General features: G+C 34.4%; 1 protein-coding gene across 1 annotated transcript; it reads left to right on the forward strand.

Moving 5' to 3' along the window:
* Positions 1 to 443: 443 nt before the first annotated feature.
* LOC113339404 lies at positions 444 to 6,320 on the forward strand. The gene is made up of 6 exons (XM_026584686.1): positions 444 to 786; positions 889 to 1,392; positions 1,486 to 1,641; positions 4,525 to 4,758; positions 4,860 to 5,305; positions 5,445 to 6,320. The coding sequence occupies exons 1-6, from the start codon at positions 501 to 503 to the stop codon at positions 6,147 to 6,149; spliced, it is 2,331 nt and encodes a 776-aa protein (XP_026440471.1). The 5' UTR covers positions 444 to 500; the 3' UTR covers positions 6,150 to 6,320.
* Positions 6,321 to 16,943: the final 10,623 nt, after the last annotated feature.

The following is a 16,943-nucleotide window of genomic DNA, read 5'->3' on the forward strand; positions in this document are numbered from 1 at the left end:
TTAGAATGTACAAGAAAAACAACGGTACAAAAACAAGCTTGGAGCTATAAAAGTACAAAACAAATTAAGGAGGATTAATATATATTTCCTTCCAGTTCACCATCACTTGGTATTCAGAAACAATGATGATGATACAATGCACCAAGTCTTTGGATCTTAACAATATGTACACCCAATGCGTGCTCCAACTCTAGGGGAACGGAAGAAATATAAGTCAACTGAACATTATCTCTCGTGGATCGATACAACTAATACTAACAATAAACACTTGTTAATCAATCAACATCAACATTATTAGTTAACCACTTGCATCGAATTATTGCTGACTGCTAACTGTTAAGGATCCCTTAACTTCGTTCACTATCTGTCTTATATATATATATACATATATAGCTATCTATTTTCATTTCTATCCATCTCTTGATTGCCATTTCTTTCTTTTTCTTGCTTTCTTTCTTTCTTTTAGCTAGTTTTCAATTAATCACACTTCCAAAATCGCCATGTCTAGGGAAGATGGTGATGAACCATCACTGGAAACGGTAATGCTTTGCAAGCTTATTGCTGAATCTCAAGGAGACATGCTGCAAAAACTTCATGAATCTCAAGGAGACACACTGCGAGAACTCATTGGATCTCAACAACGCAGCCAGGAACACATGTTAAAAAAGTTAACCACAAGTTTTAAATCGGGACTAGAGGAAGTACTCAATCGTCAAAATAAGGCCGGCGGTGAAGACGAAAAAGAAGATGAGGCTGATCCCGAAAAGAAACCAATCATTGCGGCTGGTAAGGATACTTTTATCTCTTACCTACAATATGTCTAATTTTGACACATATACCGAGCTTTGCAATAATGTAAACCTTCTGATAAAAAAAATCTTGTTACAGATCTGGATGGTAACAATGTTTTGGATGAGTATCAGGAGTTATACGACAAAGTATGTGCGGGGAACAAGGGCCGAGTTGTTGAATTACTGACGATATATTTTCCAGAAGCTGCTGGAATAGCAATTACATGCGACAATGAAACAATATTGCATATAGCGGTAAGAAGCAGGGATAATCTGGAGATGGTGAAAGAGCTCGTGAAACGCATGACCCCTGAAGCCCTGGAAATAAAGGATAAATATGGTTCCACAGCACTTCATGTGGCTGCCTTACATGGACAAAAACAGGCTGCCGCACAAATCATAAGCAAGAATCTAAAACTTACCCAGATGCGCGATGAATATGACAGGATACCACTTGAAACTGCTATTGTACATGTAAGCGATGGACAAAAAGACACTGTTAAGTATCTTTACACTAAAACAAGGGATGAATACCCAAGTCCATTCTCTGGTCCTAATGGTGCTGAGCTGTTATGCAGTGCAATCGAATCCGGTTTCTACGGTGCGTCAGAAAAGCTAGCGGTTATGTCGTCTTACTTTGCTTATTTTCCAATTAATTTGACTCTTTTAACTACTAAAACTGTTTTATTTGTAGATCTGGCATTGGCTCTTGTCGAAAAGTTCCCAAAACTGGTTACTGAGCCAACCGATGGACCCAGAGGAGTTGGCGGATTGAAGGTTCTTATTGATAGGCCGTTTGCATTTGAAAGCGGGGCAAACCTATCTCGTTTGCAGGGCTACATCTATTCATGTTAGTAATTATGGGCACTCTAGTTTCGATTTTCATATACTAGCTAGTGTCTACTTGTTTTTCTAATTATTCAACCTTGCTATTTAGATCGCTCCAAAGCGTTAGGGACAAAGAAACCTAAGCCTCCACTAGGAGAAAAATAGGAGAAAACAGAAGAGAAAACAGGAAATAAAAAAAAAACATAAATTCCGTAAAAAGGAGATTAGTAAGAGATAGGAAGAGAGAACAAATTTTAACTAGAGGAACTCGGGGAAGAGAAACAAAATATTCAAACAATTATGAAACTGTCAAACAACTATTAATAATTCTTTGTTCAAAGAAAAAAAAACAACTATTAATTAATGGGGAATTTTATTTCAAGCCCAATCCTTTTTTCTTTTATATTAGAAACCCATCAATAAAATGACATATATTAGAAACCCATAACTAATTTTTTTAGTTGATTACATTAATAACCTTCTACCAAATTAGGAAATTAATGATTTAAAAAAAAAAAAATCTAAAACAATTGGAGATAGAAAATTTTATTCCTATAATTACTCTTTCCTAAAATTGCTCTTTACGGTGAAAATTTTAAGTTTAATAGAATTATTCTTTTCCTAAAGGCTAAAATTACTCTTCCTTGTTTATCTCTCCTAATTAGTTTAGGTAAGTCAAATTAATACTTTTAAATGGATTATAGGATTCAAACATCCTCCTGTCCACACATCACATCCATAACGTGGGTAAAAAAAATAAAGGAAACCCCAATCATCAAATTAAATTAAGCATGTTATGAGATTTAGGAAAATTCCATTTTTCACAAATTACTCTTGCCGAAGTTTAAAGTTTTCACAATTGATAAAGTGTGAAAATCACAGTTATCAACTTTAAGGAAATTCGGAATTCTCACATTTCATGACAGATGAAAATCAGAATTATGAACATTTTCCATTATAGCACACAGAATTCATATTGACACTTATCTCGTTATCGTAGTGCAAGTTGACCCGACGTAAAATCTATGTACGACTCTTAGAAGATATTTTCTAGTCGACCCGGTACTTGCTATCGGAAAAGACTTTGGATTTGGATTTGGACTTGTCTCGTTGTCTTCCTTGGTGAAGATAAGGCAATAAGGTGAAAAAAATCAAATTATCATCCCTATATAAGGTGAAAAAAATCGAATTATCATCCATATATAAAGGTGAAAGATCAAAATAGCGTACATATATAAGGTGAAAGACCAAATTATCATCCATATATATATGGTGAAAAGATAAATTATCATCCATTTATAAAGTGAAAGACCAAATTATCCAAATATATGATGTGAAAATCAACATATCATCCAAACATATGATGTGAAAAATCAACCTATCATCCATACACAAGGTGAAAAATAAAATTTTGATCACTTTAATTAAATTTCAAAAATTGATCAAGTTAATTTTTCACGAGGCTACCCAAGCAAAAAATGGAAGTAATGTCCACAAAGACATTGGGATTGCATCTTTTGGATATTACATTATAATTAGCCCTGCCACCACCATTGTCGTGCTTATAAAGTACTGTACCTTGCTCTACCTCTATAGGCAGGCTATTCTCTAATCCTTAGTACCACGTGATGACAAGTGATAACCAACGCTCCAGATAGCTATTATTTTCTCCATACGATTAGTAGGATTCGTAGTAGACACTCACAGGCTACAAAGCAATTCTACAGTAAACACATAAAGGTTGCTATCAACTTATTATTCACAGACCATTAACAAGGTCTAACGTTGGAACTTTTTACAATGAAAAAGAAGAGAGATGGAAATAGAATATAAAACTGGGAGAAAGATAAGGGTTTCTACCGTGAAAAAAAAGGAGAAGAGAGCATATCCGGAATAATAGAACAGGGAGAAAAAGAAGGTAACCATTATGAAAGTGAACATCGTAGAAGGAAAGAGAAAAAGGAGAAACTCCCGCCCTAAAAAGATGCCCAAAAAAACGTCCAGATTAATTAACCGTTATTAAAGAAATTATGTTAATTTTTTTTTTTGTTAATAATATATAACAGATAAAGGTTATTTTAGTCCATATGAGAAATTGAAATTTTAATTTCAATCTAAACTGTTATTTTCAACCGTAGATTATACTTTTTGGGTTATAGATATATACAATTTTAATGATGGGTTGTTAGAAGAAAGAGGAATCAAACTTGGGTTCCTCAGAAATTTCCACTGGCTTGTATTATTGTATAGCTTGGCAAGACATAACTATCTTTAAAAGGATGAAACAAAGTTCCCACGCGAGGAAAACTTTCTAAATTGTTTAGTTTAATTGTTACGTGCTTTTATTTGTACGAAAATCCCAAACATACCGTCTTTTTGGACGATCTAAAAACCAGCATCCCTTATAATTCCTCAGAGATAGGGTCTAGTGGTCTACGCACATCTATTTCTTGTGTGCGTGGCTTTTAGGTCGTCCAAAAGGAGGGTCTGTTTAGAAGCACTCCTGTTTCTAACTGTTTTATCCCAAATTTAACTAATCTAGTTTTTAATGCACTTTTATATGTATAAATCTTTAAAATGCCACATTTTTACTTTTTTCCATAATCCTTTCCTCCATTAACAATTTTTGTTCCTCCATACAGTAATATTTGCACTAGGCAATTATTTTCGGAACTCATCAACAAAATATAGCTGGTAAATGCGAGTACCAATATTACTAGGATAGATATTAAGAGATCCAGCAGTGATGATTATTTTATTTTACATGAACTGATACACATCCCATTACCAACGGTCTCCGTCTTTAGAAGTCGTGTAAGAAAAGGTGTGTCAAATGTCATTTTTTCTTTTCTTATTTGTACTTTATGGATTCAATGTAACTATCTTGCAAATGTTGGGGGTGCAGTAATTCATGTGGACAGATCATCTTCCCTAGATTATAAAACCGAGAATCACTCTTTGGAAATTTCCGAAGGCACCACCGGATACGAAGAGAACCGAGGGGAGAGTTCAGATGGACAGGAAGGAGATGTAGAGAATCAATTGAAAGCCAAAAAAGCTCCCTCACCTGAAAATAAAAAAGCCAAAGGAGTGGTGAAAAAATTCATTTTGAACTATATCATGCCTTACTATGCCCGAGGTGATCACTTTACTATGTCCGTGAATCTAGGCTGCTTATCGATTAACTGACGAATTCTACTTCTATACATATTGTTTTGACTTCTTCTTTTGTTAATCCAGCACCTCTTGTCAGACGTCTATATAGTCAGAAGGTGATCCACCAACAAGCCTTGGAATTGGTTAATCATATGGTAAGAAATATCAAACAAACAATCCCTAGTGGGCAAGATGTAACAATTTATCTAAATAAAAATGAAGTTATGAAGACGGCAATAGAATATGGGATCACTGAGTTTGTAACGGTGTGTCTGGATGAATACCCTCACCTGATTTGGGATAAATTTAATGATCTCACAATGATACAAATGGCAGTTCAAGAACGAGATGAAAATATTTTGAATCTCATATTGGAAACCAGTGGAAATGATAGAGGTTTTCTAGTTTCTAGGGAAGATGATAAAGGTAACAACATCTTACACTACGCTGCAAGACTTGCGCCTTCTGCTAAACTAAATTTGGTATCCGGCACAGCTTTACAATTACAACGAGAGGTACAGTGGTATAAGGTACGTAATATGCATTCTACCACCTAACAAGTTTCAGTCTGATTTCTCACTAGAGCTGCTAAGCGTTATTTTGATTTATAATTATTTGCATCTTTATTATCAAGTAGTGTTTCTAAAAGTAATCTCATAAATTCATCAGGGGGTTGAAGCAATTATACATCCAGATTATAAGTACCAGAGAAATAAAAACGACGAAACAGCCAAGTCTATATTCACGGAGCAACATAGAGACTTGGTGGAGAAAGGAGAGCAGTGGATAAAAGATACATCCGGCTCCTGCATGGTAGTTGCCACACTTATTGCTACAGTTGCGTTTGCAGCCGTGTTCACCGTCCCAGGTGGTAACATTGGTGATACTGGTGACCCCAAAAATGGTCTCCCAGTTTTCTTGAACAAGTGGATATTTCTATTGTTTGCAATAGGTGATTGTGGTTCTCTTTTCGCGTCAGTTACATCGGTTCTCATGTTTTTAGCAATCATGACCTCTCGTTATTCTGAAGATGATTTTTACAAATCTTTGCTACAGAAACTCATAATTGGGCTGCTAACTCTATTCTTTTCTATGAGCGGCATATTGTTAGCCTTTGCTGCAGCATTTACCCTTGCTTGCGGGGATAAATATTGGTGGGCTCCAGTTCCATTGGCAATATTTGGTTTGGTTACGATAATCTTATTTGCGTTGTTGGAATTTCCGTTGTTTGCCAGAATGGTAGTGTCTACTTATTATCCTTGCGTTTTCCGAAGCAAGGAGGATGATGCTAAGAAAAAAACCAAGAGATTTACTGATAATAAGAAAAAAACCTCGAGATCAAACAAGCCAATTGATCCCAAGAAAGAACGTTGATCAGGTTTTTCTGGTTTAGAACTTGGAGGATTTGTTAGCTCTCATCAACGAAGAACCAACCAAGTTGGTCAGTATTTCATGCTAGTGATCATTAGTTGGTTGTTGTGGGTATTGTCATGTATTTTTTTTTCATGTCCTCTTCTTGTTTATTTAATTATTTTTTGTTGAACATTTTATTTCAAGTGGTTGGTTGTTTTTTTGATCATAAATGAATAATTTTGCCGTTTGCTTCCTTTAATTATATAGGCTCTTCGTTTATGTAACCTTGGAAATGTTTATGATTTTTTTTTTTGTTTTTAATTAGGTTGAGAAAGTAGTTACTTAATACAGAAATTATAATTTTTATACACTTACTCTACCTCATCTCTCGGAATTTTTTTTGATCTCATAGTGCGAATTCAAAATAAAACTAGCAGTTTTTTTTTACCACTGTTGGATAATCAAAATATGACATCAGCTAATTATTAACTTAATCACAGTTATATACCATATTTTTGAAATAACTACCACAAACTGAGCTCATATAACCATGTGTTTCTTGCGGTGTAAATTTCTAAAACTTCTCCAGAATCATATAAGGGGGGCTACCATCATGAATATCTTTCCTTCAATCTCTTGTTACGAAAATATTTTTAATGTTTGTTTGTGTTATGATCATGTATGATATTCCTCAACTTTTTTCCAGTGTTATGCATTCACCCCTATTAGTAGGGGCTCATATCCATCATAATAAAATTCATCATAGTTTGATATATTAAGATTAATAGAGCAAGGTCAAAAAAAAACAAACAAACTAGTATATAGGTTTTCATACCTCTTCTTGATTCCATTTACAATAACATGTTATGTTACAGTAGTACACTGACCTCAAATCACATTCTCTTTCTTTACTGATGATCAATTAATTACCAATTTAAATAATTTTAGGTTGATGGTTGTAGAAGAGCACATAAAATTGTTATGAGCTACTGATATATATATATATATATATATATACAAGAATGATTTGTCAAATCGTCTCAAGATTGCAACTACGAAGACAAGAGAAAATCAAAGATCATAGTTGGAAAGGATTTTAATAAACATCCATGGAATTTGAACTAGGATCTTTAAGTGATGTCCATGAAAAGCAAACATTATTGACCGAGGTGAGAAGTATATAACCAGATTCACATATAATAATGGTTGTTGAGATTTTCGAAAAATTACAAAGTTATTACGGGTATCATGGTGTGCAAAAAATAATATTCGGATTTGGCAAGATATGTTGGTTTATTTCCAAAATATAGTATTAAGTATAATGTTACCTAATGCAATTTCTTGATTATCCCACCGTAGGATAGCTGCCAGTTCTAAATTGAACTAGCACTGCGAGATACAATTTTTCTATATCCTGAATAAACCCAAATTCAATAATCTAATGAAACCCGCATAACTGAATTTTAGATTAAGAGATTAAATCTAATTTCCAACATAGTCTCCCAAATTCAGTTAATATGATCTCTTATCGAAAGACTTGTTCTCTCCATATCGAAACAAGAACGAAAACCCGAGCAGGGAAAGTAAGGAAAAAAGTTCCCATGAATGATTTCTTGAATTTTACAGATTTTTATCCATAAGGATATAACTAATTGGAAATAGTACCTAAAAATATCAATTTTTCATTATTGCCTTAAGAAATATGTAAACTTGAAATATGTCATCTTTGGTGGGACGGAGGTAGTACTAAAATCATTAATAAATTTTTTGACTGTTTTTCAATATAAATTTAGACGACTTCCTTAATTTTTATCTATCGTAAAACTATTTAGTGTAAGCTTGTTTTTGACTAACTGTATTTTGTTTTGAACACAATTAAATAAAAATTATCAGAAAAATCCGTTGATATATATATATTTCCGTTTTTAACAAATGTATTCTTGTTGTTTTTCCTTTTTCAATATTCCATTGTTTGCATTGTTAAAATTTGTTTTTAACAAATTTTTTCCATATTCTTCTAATTGAGAAACAACTTTCCTCCAATTTGTCATCAATCCAAGCACATTAATCTATACTTCATTTTTGTTCTGACCACTCTAATCTTGCTTCTTATTATGCACAACAGACAATCCTAAGCTTGCGAATATGTTGAATGTTGGATCAGTAATTAAGTGCATAGCTGCTTAGTTTCCTAAGTATCTCTGCTCCTTCGATTTCTAGATTCATGCACGTGAATAGCAAGTCCTTTGGATCATATTCCAAATAGCAAAGGAAGAATCTGTTTTATAACCACTCTAATCACTCTTTACTAAAAGATATTATGATTTGTTGCGCAGAACTAATAAACTCCTTTGTCTGGTTAGATCAATCTAAACTTTGATTACCGAAAAAATCAATATCTACATTAGCAATCAATCAATATGAACTCAAAGAGTAACTATAAAGCGATGTCAATCTTACAAAACTAGACAATCAAGTCTACCAAAGATAAACATGAATCTAGTTGGATCCCATCCGATCAAGGTTTGTGCACTAAATCCAAAAGATACGAAAACTAAAAAGAAACTCTTCTTCGTCTTTGAATCTTTTATTTCCTTCAATAACCTACACAACACAACTTGAATCCTCTTGTGATCAATCACACAGAACGGAGTCTGTTAACAAAGGATTATAACAAGATGTCTTAGATTCGAAAATGGTTCTAAAGATCCCGTCGATACTTTGATCTAGTTTGAGTGAGCCTTATATCAGAAGAGAAGGTTCTCAAGAATAAATAAACTAGGTGCAATCAAAGTCTCAACAACCGTTAGTCAATCAAATAAATAATTGAAAACTTAAGTAACAATGCAATTATCTAGGTTCCACCAACGGTACTCGTAGAGCTTCTTGATCCACATAAGTCTTTAAACGCGCGGTCATAAGAGATTTCGCCTAATTATGGTACTTTCCTCTCCGGATAGACGGCTCCACCAGAAACAAGAATGAAGTTTTCATGACTCTTAGGATAGTTTGCAATAAATACAAACTCAAATATTTATAAACCAAGGTTGTTTGGACTACAAAGGAAATTCCAAAACCGAAAATATTCTCAAGATATTAACATTAAGGTACCTAATTTCGGTTTTCTTATTTCCACTTAAATACCAAACCATATTTCCAAAATCTCTCATAGAAAACTTTTATTATTAGTATAACACATTAATTAATAATATTTTCCAGAGGATCACCTTGAGCATCAAGGAATATCTTTGAACAATTAATGATAAGAGTTATGTACATGTTCAAATGATGTCGACATCTAGAAGTTTCTCTCAGCAAACCCTAATTCCAAGATCACACAAAACATAAAGAGATATGTGAATTTGGAAACTCGGTTTTGCTCCTTGAGATCAGTTGTACCATAACTCATAATGTAAGTTGTGACCGGTTATACCATGCTTCCTAAACTAGGTTATGACCGGTTACATCATGCTTCCCAATGTAGGTTGTGATTGGTTACACCTTGCTTCCCGAAGGTATCTTGTGATTAGTTACACCTTACTTCCCCAGTTATACTTATACCGAGTTAGCTTGTGAGCGGTTACACCTTTCTTCCAAAAGTAGCTTGTGACCGATTACAACTAACTTCCCAATATAGCTTGTACTCAAAACAACGCGGGCACATATCGACCTTTAATGACTTGTGCTTGTGAACCTTACTTATATCGAAGACTTGGACCAGACTCTTTTTTTCAGATAGTTATAGCAGACTTTCTTGTGAGCTTGTGAACGGTTACACCTTGCTACACAAAGTATCTTGTGACTAACTACAACTTGCTACACACTATAGGTTATGACCGGTTATACACTACACCAGAAATCACCTTCTTCGATGGACTAGATCTGTCGGTGACGAAGATTATTGACAGACCTTACCCGTCAGACAGCCTGTCAGTTTTTGAGGTGTCAAAAATCTTAATTGATAGTCACCTACTGCCAGTAATCATTAATAATAAACAACAAACCCTACCTTTCAATAAATTTTGTCGGGCATTGCTTGTCAATTAATTGACAGCAATTTCTTTTTCTTTTTCATACATTTTTAATTTTTTCATAAGTTGTAAATAAGAGTAATCGGGCAAACTAAGAAGATCTTTAACTTCATAAAGTGACATATATTGTAAAAACTCAATCTCATACATATTCTTTGTCCAAATAACATCCAAGAAAGAAGATCCCAAACCACATTGCTAAATAAACAATCCCAAAACAATCTTGCATTGGCCTAAGAGAATACTAGAATCCAAAAATAACAGTGCCGAAAAGGCTTAACACCTGGTTTTGGCTAATTCATCACCTTCCCGATCATAATATCACCAAGCTTTCGGTCATCATCTAATTCCACAACAGTAACTAGCAGGCAAGTTTGAATCATCAAATTCCTACATCAATTAAAACCAACAATGGAAATTCAGTAATACAAAATAAACCAAAGGGTGTTAAATAATGTCAAACAGTAAGTAGAATTTATGTGATTGACATAGGAAAATATGAGGAGAGGAAAGAAAAAAGATCGCACGTTCGTGGAAAAACAGTTCTCCGTGAAATTTTTTTCATCCCAGCTGTTATTTAGATGACTAGTTTAGGTTTCTCAAGAACAATAGCTAATGTGGACGCGCTTGCATATGACGACAACTATGTAATGTGGTTATCATAGGAAGACTTACCTCGTTCTAGTTGGTATATCATCACGTTTCTTGTTTATCTTGAGTTACTTGTACTAATGAAGATTCCACATGTACAGAAATAAAGATAGCGGTTTTCATCAAATTCAATTCTAGTCTCCGAACATATCAGAATTATAGCATCCACGTCTTGCTCAGCCGGTATACGAGCATCTTCTGGTTCCATTAAGCACACTATATCAAAGCATAATACATCCGTAAACTGAAGAAAAGCTATATTAACATGTATATGTATATATCTGAGCTATGGTCTAAAAAGACTTGGCATAAGTGTATAAGTACGTACGTCAGAATCATACACAGGGAAAATCCAAAATAGTAAGATTAAGGGATTAGGCGCGCGTGTATTTGAATACAAGATACAAATGAATAGAATTCTATTCAATTTAACATTTGGAGTACCAGAACAAACCAAAACTCCAAGGTGATGCAGGGGAAGCTTGTGCAGATGATGACAAATAAACAACATTAATTCTTACATGATATCATACTTTAAACTACACGGGGATAAAAATTCAAACCATCATAAGGCACTTTGATCTTCGCCAGCACTCCTCTTAATACAACAGTTTGATGGGGAAACAATGAATACAGTGTTACTATAATGTGCTTTGAAATGATCTAACCACTTGGTTTCTTAACTCCCTGGTAAAAAATACATACAAATTTAAATTTCTAAACTATGCTCATTAAAAGTGAGTTTTTAAATCATATAAATTGAATCCCAAAAACGTTAACTAACTTAATAACAAAGGCCATGCAGAAATAAAACTTGGATTTATTCTCACCTGGTTTGTTGTTTATTCAAATATCGGGCGATCATCACTATCTCTTGTTTTGGCACAAAGGCAAGAGAGACCTTTGCACATCCACACAGCCAATCCTGCCACAACATCAGCTGAACAATATACCAGCAGTTAGATTGGAACTTGCATACTCTTTTATACTTGTACAAAATCATTTACCTAAACATACTGGTAGGAAACCAACATGATCAGAAGGGTGGCAAAGTTGTGGAAACTGGATTTGAGATGGATACAAATATAATACCTTGATGAATTTAAGGATTTCACTTTTAATCACTCAAAAAGATACTTAATGTCGCACGATAATGTTACTCTTTAATCATTAAGCTATATATATTGTCATTAAAAACTATGAAAGAAGTACAAGTAGTGATATTCAGCTTCATTCTGAAATTGGCATTGGTTGAAGCTGTTGTAGTTGATGTTGATGTTATCTAAAGCTACTGTAATTGAGCGGCTACGTTTTCTATTTAGACATGGAAAGAAAATAACAAGGATAAGCAAATACTTTAGGTTTTTCTTTTCTTCAGTAGAAAAATAAATTTACTAAAAGAAAGACATATTGCAAATGGTTGTTGCATGATCCTGCAATTAACCTTTAGTGCTATGTTCTCATATAAAGATCAAAGTTTACTCAAATGTTTTCATCCATAAATAAACTATAAGTATCGAATATAAGTTATTGTCGTCATTGAAAATTTACAAGATAAATAACAATAAAAAAATTAAGAAAGATAATGAATACTTATCTTCTATGTGATTCAATTACTACCATACGACATCACCTTCACCATTAATGGAAGCTCTGTGGAAGTTACCTGAAGAACTGAGGATTAAATTGAGAGAAATTTTTTCAATTAGATATCAACTCAGGGATCGAAATCGTATTACATATGCTGCTATACTATGAAAAATCTTTGATTGAGTCTACATCTGAACTAAAAAATCTGAACTATAATTTTTTTATTTGATCAAAAATCGGAATTGAAATCAAGATATACCTTAAAAATGACTGCAAATATACAAACAAGTTGAGATTAGAATCGACGGAATGAACAAGTTGAGATCAAGATTGAAATGAAGCTATCCAAACGAAATCAAATCCCACCACGAGTAGACAAGTTAAAACTAGTTTTTTTTTTCCTTTCAAAAAGAGTTCGAAAGAAAAGAGAGAAACGAACAGGGGGTTAGTCGTGGGAGAGTTTGAGAGATTTTAATGGAGTTAGCAAATCCCCTGTTAGTCGTGAGAGAGTTTGTCAAAATATTTTAAAATCTCTGTTAGTGGTGAGAGATTTATAGGGAGTTTCTAAAACTACCTCAAAATCCCTTAAACTCCCTGTTAGTGGTGAGAGATTTGATTAGAATCTTTTAAACTCCCTGTTAGTCGTAAAAAACTAGAGTCATAGGTAGTTTATAATTTGGGGGAGTTTGGGGGAGTTTCATGATGTTTTTGTGCTTGGACAAAATCTCTCAAAAAACAAGAGATTTCTGGGGAGTTTGGGTTAAACCCCCAAATTGACTAGACTCTCTCACACTCCCTCTAAATCCCTAGAGATTTAAATACATTAAAATCTCTCAAACTCTCCCACGACTAACACCCTGGAAACAGATAAAATGATTTACAGATTTTTTTTTCTCTCACTGGTTAGGTTCCATTTGTAATGCCTGTCAAAAATACAGCCCAGCAAGGGCCTGATTACATTACGCTATTTCAATAACCTTGGCCCATCGAAAACGAATCAACATGCATGCCTTGTCAAATTTTTCAAACGACCACTGTCAAATTTTCCCTGTTTTGGCGTAGTGATACCTCAATTCTCAACATATGTTAAGATAGGTTGTACCTTGTCATCTTGTACTGGTCATTCAAAAGATATTCAATAAAGAATTCGACCAATCATGATTTCCTTTCGATTACGAAACAGTATATGTACTTCCTTTAAAAAAATGTTATAAAACATTATTTCGTGGGATGAAATCAATACATATAGCTTACACATAATCAATTAACTAAATATAAAGATTATGTTGATGTCATATTTACGAAGTTCCAAAACATAAGCGTTTATACTTCGTAATTCAACAGATTCCTTGATACTTTTATCATAATGATATGATCAAGTATAATCACTAGAGTATTATATCTACATATTCGCATGTTATGTTTTCAATATGGTACGACTTGAAAGATACGTTAGGAATGGAAACAAGTCAAGTCAGTATTACTAACCTTAGGTGGAAGGATGATGCCCTCGTTGCAGTCGTTACTTCTTCTCATTCTTCAGGTCTTCGGAGTAATACTTGTACGTGTCAACATTCCTAGAATTTCTAGTCTAACCAAAACGAAGTTGACTCTAGTATTTAATCAAGCGACTCTAGATGAATTTTGATACTAAAATATGACAACTAAACTTGACATACCAACGCTTGGTGAGTTCAACCGAGCTATGCTCTAACACCAGCCTTGTAAAGCAAGTAACAATTCCACCAACAATTAGCTGGTGATGGTAAGGCTTTATCATTAATTTCTGAAGTGTTTCGTTTAAAATAGTATACATATATACTTGTTATACTTCCATTAAGTCAGTCGTTTTTACTTGTTCTTCACAAAGTCACCAGGTGCGCATAATACTTATTGGATGCATCCTTGAGTAGAATATTGTTCATGATATTTATTGTGCTTTTATGGGTAGGCCACCTACATAAACTGGCTTTCTCAAGTTCAGTACATCAGTCGAGGCTAATGTTGCAATGGCAGCTGCGCATGTTACAGGTGATTCAGAGATTCTTCTGAAAGGCAGACAACTAACTGTGTTTAAGGCCCAGGAGAAGAAGTCAATTATGATAGTAAAGTTGAAAAGGCCAAAAGTGAGCATGTTAAGCAACATAACCTTTCTCTTGCAAAGGTATTCATCAATTATTGGTTTTTCATTGATGGTAAGTTAAATTTCGATATAAAAGTTATTAATTCTAACCAATCTCTCCCTTCCGTGACCAGCACTAGGAAGTCGTTATTCTCGAGGGCTTGACTGATGTTGAAGGTGTTTCATCATATGATATGTCCAAACGTCAAGTGTAAGTAAGTAAGAACACTCCAGTATAACCTAACATATGCATTGCATATAGGATCTCGATTTGAATAAAGGAAAACAAGTCTGAACTGCACTATTCTGATATGCAACTGTAAATAGTTGAATTTAGATTTTGGTAGCCCCTAAATTTCATCTCATTTTTCTTTTTGTTGTTTTTATGGGACAAATTATTGTGCACTCAGAAGTATTCAAGTTGCACCTTCCAAGAATTTATGATTACTTATGGCTTGCCGAGGATGGCATGAAAATGCAGGTCAAGAATATCTTTTGTTCTTTCTTGCTTCAAGTATACCAATAATTTACCATCTTGCTTATTATTATGTCATCTCGAGAGAATGTTAAGTTGGAAATTGACATTTTTATTCCCATTCTGTAGTTGAGAATTGAGTATTAATTTCTAACTACTACGACGATGACCACCTGCAAGGATATAAATGAAGTCAGGCATGGGATACGTCTTTTGTTGTTCAACCATATTAAGGTACAAACTGAGGAAATATCATCTTCTTCTCTTGAAAAAATATTGTAGAGTATCAACACAGCTATTGATTTGGTAATACTACTCTACCTGACCACGTAGTATATATCTTAATGTTTAAACAAAGATGCTATGAAAAGATTTATCTTTCTGTGTATGTACCAATCCTGTTGTTCATGGTGGATCACTGATATATTTTTTTCAATAACAACATAATGATTGTATTTATCATCCAACTAAAATCACTTGCTGACCGTAAAAAACATTGTTGTTTTATTTAGTTTGGAGTATTGGTTGTTTTTTAGCCCAAGTGCAAATTGAATTGAAATGTGTGTTTAATTAGTTGTTGAACTAGAATGAAGCTATTTCGTTTCTGTTTTCCATAATAGATTGGATCAATGAAGACCGACCTTCTTTTTTTTTCTTGGAGAATTTTTTTAGCAATAGCTGTGTTTTGTTGCTAAATATTTACCGCAAATGTTTGGGTCGGTCTTCGTTGACCCAGTCAAGATTTCACAACAAATAGTAAAAATTTCGCGATTGTTCTTGAGCTGTTGCTACTTTTTTTCGTTGCAACAGTTTTAAGTTGTTGCGAAAACAATTGCGACTCAAAATTGGCAACACAAACATTTCTGTTACAAAAATTCGAGTCATGGTCTTTCGCAACAGCTAAGTGCAGTTGGAACCTCAGTTTCGAACAGCGGGGTTTAATTGCTAAAGTTCATTGTTGGTGCAGTGGTTGTTGATGTTGTTCAACTTGCTAGGTTATGTCATGGACCTGATCTTTATTTGAAATGTACGAGATTTTTATCAAAGGAATTTAAGGTATGTTATAAGAGAATTGAAGGGTGGAAATTTTTAAGTTGTCAGAGAGTTACTAAATGAATGCTAGGTTTCAAGTAAAAACCCGGTACTAGCCTAGAACTGGACCGGTATTACCAATACATGTATCACACCGATACGTGTACAGGTACCCAGAACATGGAACGTTCCCTTAGGAGGTACATGTATCGGGTTCTGGAAAAACATATACCGTACCAGCACATGTGTATCCTTACATGTAGTTATCCAGCAGTAACTTCCCAAGATGTCACTCATCCCTAGATTACTTTTGCTCAATAAAGTTTTCTGCCAACTCTGGAGCCAATTGTGCTGAAAGGGTTTCGGTATAATGTATATTTTCCCCCTCTTGTGGGATAAATATCTAGCTCAATGTCATAGCATACTCTCCCATCCGAGCACAAGCGACCTATTCCTAGTTGTATCCTAACTAACACCGATGTTGTTCCCACTTACCCATATGCAGTTATCCAACATTGTGGGAGTTTTAAATGGAACTACTGCAATTATCCGTAGCAGCTTCCTGAGAGGTCACCCATTCTATGATTACTCTCGTCCGAGCACACTCAACTGAGAAGTTTTCTCCCATAACTTAGTAAAGTGAGCCCACCAGGCCCCTGTGTCAGGAAAAGACAACTCATTTTTTATATTCCATTTGGCCAACCAGTTCCAATACTGGGGTACTAGAATACCACCACCTTAAATTGGAACCGTCCCCGTCTCCGGAATATATTCAAACCCGGATCTCCGACGTTCTATGCCCTTCATCAGAGAAGCACCTGGACTAACTTCGCTCAGTGTACCTTCCCACCCTCGGCAGGTGACCCGTCGTCGGTTGTGATACCATTGTAATGACCCATACCTCCACCAATACT

The sequence above is a fragment of the Papaver somniferum genome, unplaced genomic scaffold, assembly GCF_003573695.1.
Source record: "Papaver somniferum cultivar HN1 unplaced genomic scaffold, ASM357369v1 unplaced-scaffold_21, whole genome shotgun sequence".
Lineage (NCBI taxonomy): Eukaryota > Viridiplantae > Streptophyta > Magnoliopsida > Ranunculales > Papaveraceae > Papaver > Papaver somniferum.